We start from the raw sequence: 16,126 nt of genomic DNA on the forward strand, positions 1-16,126 counted from the left end.
TGTACTGTGCTAATGCTTTATACATATTATCTCATTTGAACATTTGGACTAGTTTTGCAGCCTTGCAGTGTTAGTTCTATAGTGTTGCCTTGATGCTACCTCTTTTTTATATTTCCTTTCTAATAATCCTCTCCTCTATTGTCTTCTTTATTTCTAAGGTAAGAAAATATAAGCTTTTCACTGGGCATGCCTACCCAGAATTCATCAATAAATATAGATATCCATGAAAATCAAACACAATGAAAACAGAAAGAAATATATTAATTTTTTTTTGGTCTGCTGATTAATAACCATTACTCTAATGCAGATTTGATTGGGAGTTTAACTTACGGTTATTTTATGCCTATTAAGTACTTTAAACTCATACTTTTACTATTTTAAAAACTGTACTCTTCTCCTTATATACTTTTTTTGAAAGTGAAATTAAAATTTATTGATTAGTCATATGACTAATTCATGACAAATAATTAAACAGCAAGATACATTCTGTAGTTACTCCTCAAGACTGGGGTTTTGGTGCCTCTTCAAATTTGGGGTCTTCAAATTTGAATGTTGGGAATGTATTCATATCTGCTTTACCATACATCTGCTTAAGCTTGAACAGTTCCCTGTCCAGATCTTGTTGATATTCAGGACCTATATCAACAGGTCCTCCAGCTGCCTGTCTCTTGGATTTATATTCTCTAATTTTGTCTACAAAGAGTTTTTGAACAGGATCAAGTTCCTTGTTAAATGCAACAGCTGTAATACTAATGTTCCTTCGAAAATATACTGAAGTTGTGGACTGAACAAAAGATAAAAACCTGGAAAGCCTTTTAAGAGCCATGGTAATCCTGGCCCCCACCGTTCAGTCCCAGTCACCTTCCTTATATACTTTTAACATGCATCATATTTCTCTTTTTTTACCCCAAACATCAAAAAAGAAATAAACTTACTTTGTTTTTACATTTTTATTTAAAGTTTTGGGTTCCAGATTCTATCCCTCCCTTCTTCCCTTTCCTCCCCCCTTCCTAAGATGGTAAGCAATCATATATTAGGTCATACTTGTGCAATTATGAAAAACATTTCCATATTATTCATTTTGTACAGGAAGGCTCAAAAGAAAAAAATGAAAGAAAGAAAGTGAAAATAGCATGCTTCAGTCTGTGTTCAGTCAATATCGGTTCTTTTTCTGGAAGTGGATAGTATGCTTCATCATTAGTCCTTTAGGATTGTCTTGGATCTTTATATTGCTGAGAATAGATAAGTCATTCACAGTTCTTCATCCAACATTATTGCTGTCCCTGTGTATAATATTCTCTTGGTTCTGCTCATTTCACTTTGCATCAGTTCATGTGAGTCTTTTCAGTTTTTTAAAAAAAATCATCCTGCTTGTCATTTCTTATAGCACAATAATATTCCATTATATTCGTGTAACACAGCTTGTTTAGACATTTCCCAATTGATGGGCATCCCTTCAATTTCCCATTCTTAGCCACCAGAAAAAGAGTTGCTTATAAATATATTTTTTACAAATAGGTCTATTTCCCTTTTTTGGATGTCTTTGGGATATAGACCTTAGCAATAGGATTGCTAAATCAAAGGGTATGCAGAGTTTTGTAGCCCTTTGGGTGTAGTTCCAAATTTCTCTCCAAAATGGTTGGATCACTTCACAGCTCCACCAACAGTGGTGTCCTACTTTTTCCACATTCCCTCCAATATCCAACTTTTTCCTTTTTTGTCATATTACCCAATCTGATAGGTACCTCAGAGTTGGACATAAACTTATTTTAATTCTTTCTTTCTTTCTTTCTTTCTTTCTTTCTTTCTTTCTTTCTTTCTTTCTTTCTTTCTTTCTTTCTTTCTTTCTTTCTTTCTTTCTTTCTTCCTTCCTTCCTTCCTTCCTTCCTTCCTTCCTTCCTTCCTTTCTTTCTTTCTTTCTTTCTTTCTTTTTTTGTGAGGCAATTGGGGTTAAATGACTTGCCCAGGGTCACACAGCTAGTAAGTGTCATGTGTCTGAGGCCAGATTTGAGTTCAGGTCCTCCTGAATCTAAGGCCAGTGCTCTATCTACTGTGCCACCTAGCTGCCCTGGACATAAACTTATTTTTTAAAAATACATAATGTGAAAGCACTGGCCCTGGATTCAGGAGAACCTGAGTTCAGATCCGCTTCAGACACTTGACACTTACTAGCTGTGTGACCCTGGGCAAGTCACTAACCCTGACAAAAAAAAATACATAATGTGAATGCATGGCTTATAAGTGACATAAATTACAGCATTGTGATGAAATTTCTATAAATTAAATTAGAGGATAGTTTGTATTGTGGTAGTTTTAGTTTTGTGTTTTTCAGCAGCTCTCTTTAATATATAATCTGCTTTAAACCTTTCCTATCAAATACGTTTATGAGAGGAGGAAATATGAAATATGTAGATTTTTTAAAAATAGGATTTTGAGCTAGAAGGAATCTTAGAGATTACTTCATTTAATCTCATTTTTACAGATGAACAAACTGGAGAGGTAAGTGATTTCCCTGCACAATTTTCTTGGGAAAATTGAACTATTTAATCTGCTTATAGTTCAAAAAAAATTTTATCTACTGCTTTTGATAACATTTTAACCTTAAATAACATTTTACCAACATGGCAAAATATTTTTTTATTAAAGTATTTTATTTTTTTCCATTACATGTAAAGATAGTTCTCAACTTTTGTTTATACAAGCTTTCCAATTTCAGATTTTTCTCCCTCCCTTCCCTTCCTCCCCCCCCCTCCCCTAGACAGCAAGTAATCTGATATAGGTTATATATATATATATATATATATATATATATATATATATATATATATATACACACACATATATATATATACACATATATATACACATATATATACACACATACACATAATAACATTAAACATATTTCTGCATTAGTCATGTTATAAGAGAAAAATCAGAGCAATGACAAAAAACCTCAAAATAGAAAAACAACAGCACCAAAAACAGAAGAAATAGTATGGTTCATTCAGCATCTATACTCCACAGTTCTTTTTTTTTTTCCTGGATTTGGAGATCCACTTCTATCATGAGTTCCCTGGAACTCTTCTGTGCCATTGCATTGGTGAGAAGAATATAGTCCATCACAGTAGATCAACACACAATGTTGATGATACTGTGTACAGCGTTCTTCTGGTTCTGCTCATCTCACTCATCATCAGCCCACGCAAGACCCTCCAGGTTTCTCTGAACTCCTCCTGCTCATCATTTCTTACAGTACAATAGTATTCCATTGCATTCATATACCACAACTTGTCTAGCCATTCCCCAATTGATGGGCATTCTCTCAACTTCCAATTCCTTGCCACCACGTAAAGAGCAGCTATAAATATTTTTGTACATGTGGGTCCCTCTCCCCTTTCCATGATCTCTGGGAAAAAGACCCAAAAGTGATATTGCTGGGTCAAAGGGTATGCACAGCTTTATAGCCCTTTGGGCATAATTCCAAATTGCTCTCCAGAATGGTTGGATCAGTTCACAGCTCCACCAACAATGCATTAGTGTTCCAATTTTTCCACAGCTTCTCCAACATTTATTATTTTCCTTTTTTGTCATTTTAGCCAATCTGATAGGTGTCAGGTGGTACCTCAGAGTTGTTTTAATTTGCATCTCTCTAATGATTAGAGATTTAGAGCATTTTTTCATATGGGAATAGATAGCTTTGGTTTCTTCATCAGAAAACTGCCTGTTCATATTCTTTGACCATTTCTCAATTGGGGAATGACTTGGATTCTTATAAATTTGATTTAGTTCCCTATATATTTTATTTGGTTTTTTGTTTGTTTGTTTTTGCGGGGCAATGGGGGTTAAGTGACTTGCCCAGGGTCACACAGCTAGTAAGGGTCAAGTGTCTGAGGACAGATTTGAACTCAGGTACTCCTGAATTCAGGGCCGGTGCTTTATCCACTGCGCCACCTAGCCGCCCCCTCCCTATATATTTTAGAAATGAGGCCTTTATCAGAAGTACTGGCCATAAAAATTGTTTCCCAGCTTTCTGCCTCTCTTCTAATTGTGGATGCATTGCTTCTGTTTGTACAGAAATTTTTTAGTTTAATGTAATCAAAATCATCCATTTTGCATTTTATAATATTCTCTATCTCTTGTTTGGTCATAAACTGTTTTCCTTTCCAAAGACCTGAAAGGTAGACTACTCCTTTCTCTCCTTATTTACCTATGGTATCACCTCTTATGTCTAAATCATGTATCCATTTTGACCTTATTTTAGTATAAGGTGTAAGATGTTGGTCTATGCCTAATTTCTGCCATACTATCTTCCAGTTTTCCCAGCAGTTTTTGTCAAATACTGAGTTCCTATCCCAGAAGCTGGAGTCTTTGGGTTTATCAACCATTACATTACTAGTGTCATTTACAACTTACTGTGTTTCCTGTGCCTAGCCTATTCCATTGATCCTCCACTCTATTTCTTAGCCAGTACCAGATAGTTTTGACGACTGCCACTTTATAGTAAAGCTCCAGGTTTGGTACCGCTAACCCACCTTCCTGTGAATTTTTTTTCATTATTTCTCTGGATATTCTTGATTTTTTGTTTTTCCAGATGAATTTTGTTATTATTTTTTCTAGCGCAACAAAATAATTTTTAGGTAGTCTGATTGGTACTGAATAAGTAAATTAATTTAGGTAGTATTGTCATTTTTACTATATTAGCTCTGCCTATCCATGAGCAATTGATATCTTTCCAATTATTTAGATCTGATTTGATTTGTGTGAAGAGTGTTTGGTAGTTGTGTTCATAGAGTTCCTGGGTTTGTCTTGGCAAGTAGACTCCCAAGTATTTTATATTATCTGCCGTTACTTTAAATGTAATTTCTCTTTCTATCTCTTGCTGCTGGACTTTGTTGGTCATGTACAGAAATGCTGATGATTTATGTGGATTTATTTTATATCCTGCTACTTTATGGCAAAATATTTTTGCTCCCAAAAGACATATTCAAAGCTCTTGGTCCACTCAAACGCAGCAAAATTAAATGCTTTTCTACTTTGTAGGAAAGGTTCAGTCATTTTTATTTGTCCAAAAGTATTGTCTCACAACATGGTATGAACATATTAATATTTTTAAATCCCCTCCAGAATTCATTTCCCTCCACATGAAAAAAAATAGAAATGTTGAAACTTCTTTAAGTATTCTGGCCATCACTGTAATCTTATATTCTAAAGTTGATTATTTTTCAAATCTACTAGAATAATTGTAGAACAATTCAGTCTTCTCAGTTATATTAACCAAGGAAAGACTTACCATAGTCTGAGAAGTAACTAGATTTCTCAAAGTGTCTCCTCATTGCTGTATGGTTTTCCTTGAGTGCCCTTTCAGGACCTGACTAGAGTCCTTCCTTTATGTGACTGAAGCAGCTTAAATACAATTTAACTATGTTCAATATACATAGGATTCCTGAATTTAATTTTCAATTTCTAATCATCTATTTTCATTTCATTATCTCTAAATGTTTCTTTGATATCTCTTTCCAACTTTTACTGTACTGCTTTAAAATGGGGGGAAGAAATTCTTCAAAATGCTTTTATCTTCTTCATTCAATATTGTTACTTCTTTTCTCTCCCATTCATGCCTTCAGAATGTTTTCTCTTAAATCTAGGTTGTTAACAATCCAGTTTCTTCATATTATCTCTTAAAAACAAAGCTAAACGGGTGTTCTCTTTTTCCATCCACACCTGACAAACCCCCACCCCCCACCCCCTTCCCTTCCCCGGCCCCACACTATCAATGTTCAAAGCCTGTAAGTACACAGCCAATTAATTCATGGTAATAAATATTCCATCCCTCATCTGGCTAGCTGTCTCGAAAATGTATATACAAGTCAGAAAAGTATGGAATGTTTAATTCAAATCTAGCATCACTGGTAGGAAAACAACTGCAACTATTATGTGCTTTCCCAAAGTGGACCACTGGTGCTTTCTTTTTGTGATATGAGCCTACTTTGCCACTACAATCATGTTACTCCAGACCACTAAACTGTATCTATAGCTCTATCTATAGTACCATAGACTTAGAAGTAGAAGAAACCTTAAAAACTATGTAAGCCAACCCCCTCATTTTACACATTCAGGAAATCGAGCTTTAGAGAGGTTAATAGAGTTGACAGAGAATCTATACATAGTAAGTGGCATACCCAGGTCCGCTGAGTGTTCTTTCTACTGCAACCCCCAGCTTCCTGTAATACTGTGTCATAAAGAGCTGGTTTATCTCTTTTTAGGACCTGTGGTGAACATGAATACCATTTCCTCTGCCAATATATTTATATCAGAGTTATAACCTTCATGTCCCACCCCCACAGTCTGTAAGAGATACCTTTAATGTATGTGGATTTGGGAATGCTAATTTTGACAGAAGCCAAGATATGACTGATAAGCAAGAAAATGATGGTGGAACCATTAAGTTAGTTACTGATTGAGGAATATGGGGAAAAAGTTTAGTTGAGTGATAAAAGAGGCATTACTGTTTTGGTAGGAAGAAGGATAGTGGAATGCTTTTGTGGGATTTGCCCTAGCTTGGAAACCAGGAAGAAGCTATTAAGCAGGAAGAGCTATTTGACCTAGGACAAACGAGAAAGGACTTTTATATCTTTGCTGCTTGGAAACTGGAAGTAGATCCTAAACAAGCCTGAAAGTGAAATAGGGGAAACAAATCAAAGAAGTCAGGAAGAGTGAGAAAAGCTGATTGAATTTGACATAGTGTCAAGTAGCTAATAGATAGGCATCAAATAGACAAATTAATTTTACTCTTTCGGGGACTGAAGCTAATATGGATGCTGGAATTAACTGTTATAAGTTTGACATTGACTGATAGACTAATAAAAATCTGTGGGTAACATTCTTTTTTGAATAAATAGTTCTTTTTATCTGTTTTTAAAAATACTTTTGAAAGAAATATTAAAATTCATTTTATAGAACATTGAAATTTTAGCATGTGCACTTTAGTATTCTTTATTATTGCCTTAGATTTTTCTACTGTAAATAAACATCTGTTTAAAGCAGTTATTTGTGTGACATCTCCTTACTAGACTTTAAGTTTCATGAAGACTGAGATTTGTCTTCTCTTAACTTTGTATCTCCCCAGTAACTAGCACAATTTATCATATATAGGTCATGCTTAAAATTTTAATTAAAAAAACAAAATACATTTTTAAAATTTCATATCAGTAACATGGTAATGTTGTGTTGATTTCCCTCAATACTAGTTCACTTAATGCATTGATTTTGATTGAGAAATTATATATAATGAAATTTACTGTAGAAAATAAGCGCTTTCATAGAGCAGGAGAAATAGTGCAGATTTATGGCATTCAAGTCATCAAAGATTCAATAAATACCTTCTTTGTGCAAGGAACTCTGATAGGTGCTGGGGATATAAAGATTAAAACAGACATAGACTTTGTCCATAAGGAGCTTAGACAATAATAGGGTCGTCCAGAATTGTACATGAATAAGAATAATATTAGGTAGAACAGGAATGAAAACAAAAAAGTTCTACACAAAGTGCTTATAAGGATATTTTAGAAAGGACAGATGAAGGGTACAAGAAATATTAGGGACAGTACTTGATAATTGGCTTGACTTTTCTTTCTTTCTCACCTCTTATATTAAAAAATAACTTTAGACTAATGCAGAAATAGGATTAATGTTATTATGTGTATAGATATATCTATATCTATATAGATATATAGATATAACCTATATCAGATTACCTGCTGTCTAGGGGAAGGGGGAGGGAGGGGAGGGAGGGAGAAAAATCTGAAATTGTAAAGCTTGTATAAACAAAAGTTGAGAACTATCTTTACATGTAACAGAAAAAATAAAATACCTCATATGTAAAAAAAAAAATAATAACTTTAGTAGTATCACAAACTTAGGAAGCTTGGTGATGGAATCTTCCATAGATAGAAATGGAGAAGGAGGAGCAAGTTTAGCAGGACAGATAATAAGCTTGGTTTGGGCCATATTGCATTTTAGGTGCTTTGTTGAGATACCTTATGGGTAGTTGGAAATGTAGGTCTGAATTTCAGAAGAAAGAGAGGTCAGAAAAACAGATTTAAATTTAGGAATAATCTATGTAGAATGATGGTTAACACCATGGGTGTGAATAAGATTGCCAAGGGAAAGAATTTAGAGAGAGAGAATAAAGGATGGCTAAAAAAAAGACCAATTTAAAACATCCATTTTAAACTCAGAGTCAGGAAGAAGATGAGGCTCCAAGTAAAGGAGATTTAGGAGTGGCTAGGTGACAGAGGATGGAAGTAAGGGAAAAGTAAGTTTCTAGTAAGAAAAAGGAGTAGTCAATGGTATTAAAAGCTACAGAAATATTAAGAAGGATGAGGACAACTGAAAAACATTTAAGTTGTTAAATTAGAAGTTTATTAATACTTGTGAGAGTAATTTCAGTAACATGTTTATATTTTATTCTATAGGCAGTAGCGTGTTGGAGAAGGCTTTTGGTAGGTGAATGACAATCAAATTTTTACATTAGGAAGTTTAATCTAGCAGAAAGACTGGAGGCAGGAAAGACCAGTCAGCTAATTTGTAGTCATCCGGATCAAAGGTGAAAAGGGCCTGAACTAGGGTGGTGGCAGTGTGAATGGAGAGGAGGGGACATATGAAAAATATTTTGTGGATGTAGTATTCACTGGATTTGCCAACTGAAGTGGAGGAGGGTGCAGGTGTTTTATATCCACTGAGAGAGAAAGAACAATCAGAAAATTACTTTGAAGTTTTGATTCTGGGTGGATCCAAAGTTAGGGAAGTTGAGAGGAAGGGCAGATTTTGGAGGAAAGATATGTTCAGTTCTGGACATGTTGAGTTGTTCAGTTTGATGTATCAGTAAAATATCCAGGTGGAGCTATCCAGCAGGCAACTGAAAATGTGGGACTGGAGCTCAGGAGAGAGATCAAATTTTTTATTGCAGTGGAAAGATTGCTGGCCCTGAAATCAAGAGGATCTGAGTTCAAATTCAGCCTCAGACACTTGCTAGCTGTGTGACCCTAGGCAAGTCACTTAACCTCTGTTTGTCTCAGTTCGTCATCTGTAAAATGAGCTGGTGAAGGAAATGGCAAACCCCTCCAGTATCTTTACCAAAAAACCCCTAAATGGGGTCAGAAAGAGTTAGACACTACTGAAACGACCAAACAACAACTCCTCTTTGCCAAGAAAACCTTATTGACAAAACAACAGCAACAACAATAGATCTACTGGCCCCGGGGGGGGGGGGGGGGGGGGGGATTGGGTGTTCTCTCAAAGCTTAGGTTTGACCCATTTCTAGGGTTTTCCCAAAAAAGGATTAACAGAGTTTCTTCTACAAAGTAAGTAATGCCTGTATAGGACAGGTATCTATTTCCTCCACCACAAAAGAAATGCCGTAAAACACAAAAGACATATAAATGGGGGTGGTGATTGGTGATTAAAAGCTCATCAGTGACCCTGAAGAGAGCAGTTTCAGTGGAGTGGTAGAGATGGAAGCCAGATTGAAGGCACTGAGGAGTGGGGTAGTGAGGAAATGGAAGCAGTGACTGTAATCAGCTCTTTCGAGATGTGAGGTGAGAGAGAAAGAAAAATAGCAAGAAAGAATAGGTAGGGTTAGGTTCTTTTTTTAAATGGAGAGTCTTTTACATATAATAAACAAAGAGGAAGGAGCCTGTAGAAAGGGGAAGACTGCAGATGAGAAATAGATTGACTAATTACCCTCCTCCCTTCCCTCCCTTACACACACACACACACACACACACACACACACACACACACACACACACACCCCTTCTGTCTTTGTATTCTTTCCCCTGCTGCCTACAAATGCTCCAAAGTCTCCCTCATCCTAAAAAAGTCTTCACTATGCTCTACCATCCCCCATTAACTATTATATAGCTTTCCTTCCCTTTTCAGCTAAACACCCTTAAAAAGCTGACACCCAAAGCCTCAGTGTCCTTTTCTCTCACAAGCTCCTAAATCCTCTCTGCAATCTGGCTTTCAGCCTCCTCGTCCAACTGAAATTGCCCTCTCCAAAATTACTAGTGACTTCTTAATGACCAGCCAGATTTAATAGCCTTTGCTCCTTCAGCATCCTGACTGACTCCACAGTGTTTGACAGAAATGACCACTTAGCCATCTGGAGACTTTCTCTTCTGGGTTTTGGGATCCTGCTCTTTCTTGATTGATTGGTCCTTCTCAGTCTCTTTTGCTGGATCTTTATCCATGTCGTGCTCTCTAATCATGCTTGTCTCCCAAGGTGCTGTCTTGGGCCTTCTTTTTCCTCTGCTCTTTTTATGACTGCACTCTCCCTTAGTAATCTCATCAGCTTCACTGAGTTCCATTATTATCACTATTCAGTGGATTCTCAAATCTAGCTCTAGTCTCTCTCCTGAGTTCCAGTCACTGACTCAGTAAACATTTATTAAGTACCTACTATGTGCTAGGCACTGTGCTCAGCACTGGGGATTCAAAGAAAGGTAAAAGACAGTTTTTCTTGAGGAGTTCCCAGTCTAATCGGGGAGATGACATGCAAATAATAACTATAGACCAACAAGCTCTAGAAAGGATAAATTTAAAAATAATCAACAGAGGGTAGGCACTAGAATGAAGAGAAATCAGGAAAGGCTTCCTGGAGAAGGGGAGCTTTTAGTTGAGACTTGAAGAAAACCAAGGAAACCAGAGGACAGGGACAAGAAGAGAGAGCATTCCATGCGTGGAATCAGCTAGTGGTGGGGTGTAAGGCATAAGAAAACTAGAAAGGTATTGGGGCAGGGGCACATTATGAAAGGTTTCAAATGCCAAAGAAGATTTTATATTCGATCCCAGAGGTGAGAGGGAGCCACTGGGGTTTATCAGGTAGGAGAAGTGTCATGATAAGACCTATGCTTTAGGGAGGTCTCTTTGGTAGCTGAATGGAGGTTGGATTTGAATGGGGAGAGACTTGTGGCAAGCAAACCCACCAGCAAACTGTTGAAGTAGTCCAGGTGTGGGATGATAAGAGCCTGCACCTGGGTACTGTCAGTGTCAGAGATGAGGATACCACCTGGGTGGTAGCAGTGTCAGAGGAGAAGATGGGGCATTTGCAAGAAATGATACAAAAATAAAAGTGACAGGCCTTGGCAACTGTTTGGATAGGGAGAGTACGAGTGAGGAGTTGAGGATGACATCTAAGGTTTGAATCTGGGCAACTGAGAGAATGGGAGATTGGTTCCCTCAGCAGTAATGGAGAAGTTTAGAAGGGAGGAGGAGGCTTTAGGGAGAAGATGAGTTTGAGTTTGGCCATGTTGAGGTAAAATTCCTATGGGAATACAATTCAAGATGTCTTATAAGCAGTTGGAAATACAAGACTCGTGGTTACCAAAGACGTTAGGGATGAATATATAAGATTTGAGAACCATCAGCATAGAAATGATAATTAAATCAATGGGAGCAGTCATATAGAGGGGGAGAGGAGAAGAGCCCTGTGGGACAGCCACCATTAGTGGGTGTGACCTGAATGAAGATACAGCAAAGAAGACTAGGAGACTGAGAAGGAGAAGTATGATAGATAGGAGAACCAGGAGAGTAGCATCCCAAAAACCTAGAGAGAAGAGTTTCAAGAAGAAAAGGATGATCGGCAATGTCAAAGGCTACGGAGAAGTCAAGAAGGCTGAGATTGAGAAAAAGCCATTGATTCTGGCACTTAATGATTTGGGAGAGAATAGTTTCAGTTGAATGATGAAATTTGAAGCTAGACTACAGTAAGCAGTAGATGACCTTCTCAAGGAGTTTAGCCACAAAAGGTAGGAATGATGTAGGAGCATAGCAGGGTTGGACGGATCAAATTGGGTGTTTTTGAGGATGGGGGCGAGACATGAGCGTGTTTGTAGACAATAGGGGAGGAACCTTTAGATGGGAAGAGGTTTAAGAGTAAGTGAGAGTGGGGATAATAAAGGAGGCAATGAGTGGGAGAAGATGGGATAGAGTGTGACCCATTGTACAAGGAGGAGGGCCACCTCTTCATAAGACCTGTTGAACACTTCAAACTGAATGTCCTGCAGGCATGTCCAAAACAGTTCATACATTTCCCCAAACGGACCCCTTGCCCAAACTGGCCCATTACCATTATGGGTACCTCCATCCTTCTAATAACCTAGGTTCAAAACCAGGGCGTCATCCTCAATTCCTCACTGACTCACCCCATGTATCCAAACAATTGACAAATCCTTCATTGGTAGAGTGAGTTCCCTCCACTGGTGAAATCAAAAGTCTGGGCCAAAACAAAATACAAACTCAGTCAGGTCTGGGACTAAGATAATGGTTGTGTGCAAGTACTTTGTTTCAAATCTGCGATTTTAATCTACTAGTGCAAATCAGCAACTGTTTTATAGCTTACAGGGTTTGATAGTTAACCTGGGCCACTAAGAGTTTAAGTGATTTAAAACCCCCTTATTACAAGGGGAAAAAATTAAAAGTAACCTGGGTCAGGCTTTGTCAAAGACTTGAACCCACATCTTAACAGTTTATCCACACTAAGCCAGGATATCTCACTTCTATAAAAGATACTTGGGAAGGAAAGGTTTGAATAATAACAAAGTGGAAGTGATGCAAGAATCACAGCAGATGGATTTATTAGGATTTTACAAAGCAAACTTTTATCCAAATATGTGTGTGCATACACACATACACATACATATCATTACTGTCATTTATTTTTCTTCTGTGGCTATTAACAAGGACTTAAAATCCATAGATACCTAAAATAAGGTTTTTTAAGCCTTGTCCACTAAGCAAAATCAGCTTGATTTCACCTCAACCATACGCCCTTCTGCGGAAGTGATAACAATCAGTGTAGTTACCACAACAACAGAAAAATGAAGTCTTTATTGTGACTGAAATTAGTTTATGGTGTTGCTGATAGTTTCTAACTATGGGACAGACTATATGTGCTCCATGGTTTGCTGAGGCTGAAGGTACACAGGAAAATAAATTCTTAATATCATCAGTTGGGGAGAAATATAACTTTTTCCCACATCCCTTTCTTTTTTAAACTAAGAACTATTTAGCTATTAACTAAGGAGTTAAATGTACTCAGAATATGTTTGGTACATTCTACCCTACGGGCATCCCTATAGTAATAACTGTTGGTTGTAGGGAACTTAATGTTTATCCATCTGATAACAAAGAATTCTCTACATACTTTACATTGGAAGCACTGCCACTACAATTTACCTAAATCAAGAATCATTGCTGGCTGCCAGCTACACTACAGAGGAGAATGAATTTCAGTCCGTTGTTTTTCTGGTTATTGTTGGCCTTGAAACTGAGGAAACAGCTTCCAACAGTTCTGGAGAAACAGGCTTATCAATTGCAGATCCCCTGTGGCCAGGACACCAACTGAAAGCCATAGTTGTTGAAGTGTACCATATTTTACACCCCTTAAATACTGTTAAGCTAATTTAGTATGAGTGAATTTATACTCCTGTGGGTTAATGCCTTTATTTTGAGATTAATGTCTTATGTGCTAAATTTGGTTACCTTTTCTCAGTTGTCATCCTCTTCAGCTTTTGACACTGTTGACCAACCCTTCCTCCTACTTTTCCTCCCTTGACTTCCTTAACATTGTTCATAGGATTTTCCAGCTAGATTTGGAAGGGACCTCAAAGACTATCTAGTCAACCCACCTCATTTTTACAGATGAAGCCGAAGGGCCCAGAGAGTTTATATAAGAGGCAAGATTTAAACTCCAGAACCTGTGTTTCCACTGTGCCACTGCCTGACTATTTACACTCACTTGCCTTTACTGTATCATCATCCATCTCGCTCCTGAGCATACAAGTCCCCAAAGGCTTTGTCATGAACTCTCCTCTCTTCTATGCTTTCTCTCTTAGAAATCTCATTTGCTTCTATAGGTTCAATTATCTTATCAGTACAGTTGAGTTCAAAATTATATGTCCAACTTGAACCTCTTCCCTGAACTCTTAATTCTTCACTCCCTGCTCAACATGTCCAAAACTGAAGTGCATAAACATTAACCCTTCCTCCTAAATTTCTCCATTTCCGTTGAGAATGTCATCTTCTAATCACCCAGATTTGAAACCTTGGGATCACCCTTCATGCTTCTCTTTCCATCACTGCCTATGCCCAATCAGTTGCCAAACCCTTTCTTATCTACTTTCACATCTCACAACTTGCAGAGCCACCACCACAGTTCAACAGAATTTGCCTGTGGTCTGGGCTATTGTAATAATTTTGCAACTCGTCTTTGTGTTTCTATTCTTTCTTCTTTAGTGTGCCTTTACTTAATTGCCATCATTTTCCCAATGTAGAGGTATGCCAGCGTCATGGAGCCTTGCTCAAAGACTTTCAGGAGTACTCTGTTGCCCTCTGCCTATGGAATAAAATTCAAACTCCTCAAGGCCAACATTAAATAACATGAAATGTAGTCCGGGTCATAGCAGTAAGAGCTAATAATTAATTTTTTTAAAGTTAACAAGTACTCACCCCTGCTAAAAGAACTGGTTAAAGCATTTAAAATATTACTTGAAGCTGTTTTCATGTCCATGAAAGAACAAAATGGATGAGATAAGAATGGGAGAAAAGTGATCACAGATTTGTGTTCACCACTCTTAGCAAACAATGTATTGACTAGACTAATAGATTACATATTTGATTAATAAAATGGTTGTTGAATTAAGGTTGCATAAGTATGACTATTAGAATGAAATTATCTTCCATTTTAAGATGCTAGATAAGAATGGTGTATTCCTGAAGATAAAGTGAAGCTATTTCACGACAAAGTAATAATTCTTTACATTTTACTGACTGATCCACATGAGAAGGTATTTATTTTTTCTTGTAAATGATCAAACATTCATAGTAATTGCCAACGTTTATGTAGCTCCATAAGGTTTATAAAGCTCAATACTCCTTGTATGATCTCACTTAATCCCCATGACAGATATATGAGCCAAGGACTCTAAGGATGGCTGCCCCTATTTCACATAAAAGGAAGTTGGAACTCAGAGAAATTAAATGACACGTCCATGGTCCCCTCTGGGCAGTTACAGAAAGTAGCTGTCAGAAGGGGTTCAAATGCAGATCTCTTGTGATTCCAAGTCCAGTACTCTTTTTTCAACCAGTTTTGTGTATTATCAGTTATATGTCTCTAAAACTAATGCCCATTTTTCAGTTCTCTTTTTATTTTTATATTCCATCACCATCAACTATTTATTGAGGATTTTCTGCTTGGATGGCACTGAAATTGAAGTCATGAGACTTAAACATTTTTTATATTTGTACCACATCCCTAAGAAACCTTACCATTGTTAAGGGCTAAAATTCTAGCTAAACTGTCTAAAATATCTAATGAGTGGTTGCCAATAAATTATAAGCTTTAGCAAGAGTTAGACTTTTAAGCATTTATTAAGGAGAATAAGAATTTGGTAAAGAGAGAGAGAAAGGCCTAGATTCCTATTAAAGGAAGAGCGCATTTCTAGCTCCCTTCTCCACCAGCATCCTCAGGAAAAGAGAGAGAGACGGAGTGCCTGCTCCCCCTTCTTCCTCCCACCAGCAAACATCACTTCCTGATGCCAAAAAAAAGCCGCATGGCCTTGCCCTCAAAGACCTTCCTTTCATGGTGGAGCTTTTCTACAGTAAGTCTCCAGCAGGTGGCGTCATTCCAATCGTTACACCATCTAGCAGAAATACATAGAATTGACAGATTTAAGATATTTTATTTAATTCAGTCAACACTTCTTAAGTATCTAGTCTGTGCAAAACATAGTATTTGGCACTAGAGAAGATATAAAGTTCAGATAGGACCTGGTCCCAGCCCTCATAGAAATTATAGTCTAGTAGGAAGATATGATGCATATACATATATAAAAAATAATTTATAAATGTATAACAGAGATACATGGAGAGTGCTATGTGAAGTTTAAGGGGGGAAGATATGGCAAACAAAAAGAATGTGAAAGAACAAAAATTGATGTAACAGAAACCAAATGATTAGAAGTGATAAAATTCCATAACCTGGAAGAAAAATAGTTCTAATTAAGTGAAATCTGTTTTTAAGCAAACATAAACTAAATGATTAGAATTGATAAAATTCCACAGC

At 37.1% G+C, this 16,126-nt stretch overlaps 2 protein-coding genes across 14 annotated transcripts in view; one reads left to right on the forward strand and one right to left on the reverse strand.

The window, feature by feature from the left end:
* Positions 1-16,126, forward strand: part of PRKAG2 (protein kinase AMP-activated non-catalytic subunit gamma 2) — a 492,650-nt gene that overhangs the window by 392,947 nt on the left and 83,577 nt on the right. The gene's annotated exons all lie outside the window — the stretch shown is intronic.
* LOC122728399 (ATP synthase-coupling factor 6, mitochondrial-like) lies at positions 407-856 on the reverse strand. Its single transcript, XM_043967003.1, has one exon. The coding sequence runs from the start codon at positions 824-826 to the stop codon at positions 500-502; it is 327 nt and encodes a 108-aa protein (XP_043822938.1). The 5' UTR covers positions 827-856; the 3' UTR covers positions 407-499.

Source organism: Dromiciops gliroides, chromosome 5 (genome assembly GCF_019393635.1).
Source record: "Dromiciops gliroides isolate mDroGli1 chromosome 5, mDroGli1.pri, whole genome shotgun sequence".
Taxonomy (NCBI): Eukaryota; Metazoa; Chordata; class Mammalia; order Microbiotheria; family Microbiotheriidae; genus Dromiciops; species Dromiciops gliroides.

What these genes read in the sequence shown, in the direction of transcription:
- LOC122728399 (XM_043967003.1), bottom strand. Translation starts at nt 826, where the DNA reads ATGGCTCTTAAAAGGCTTTCCAGGTTTTTATCTTTTGTTCAGTCCACA.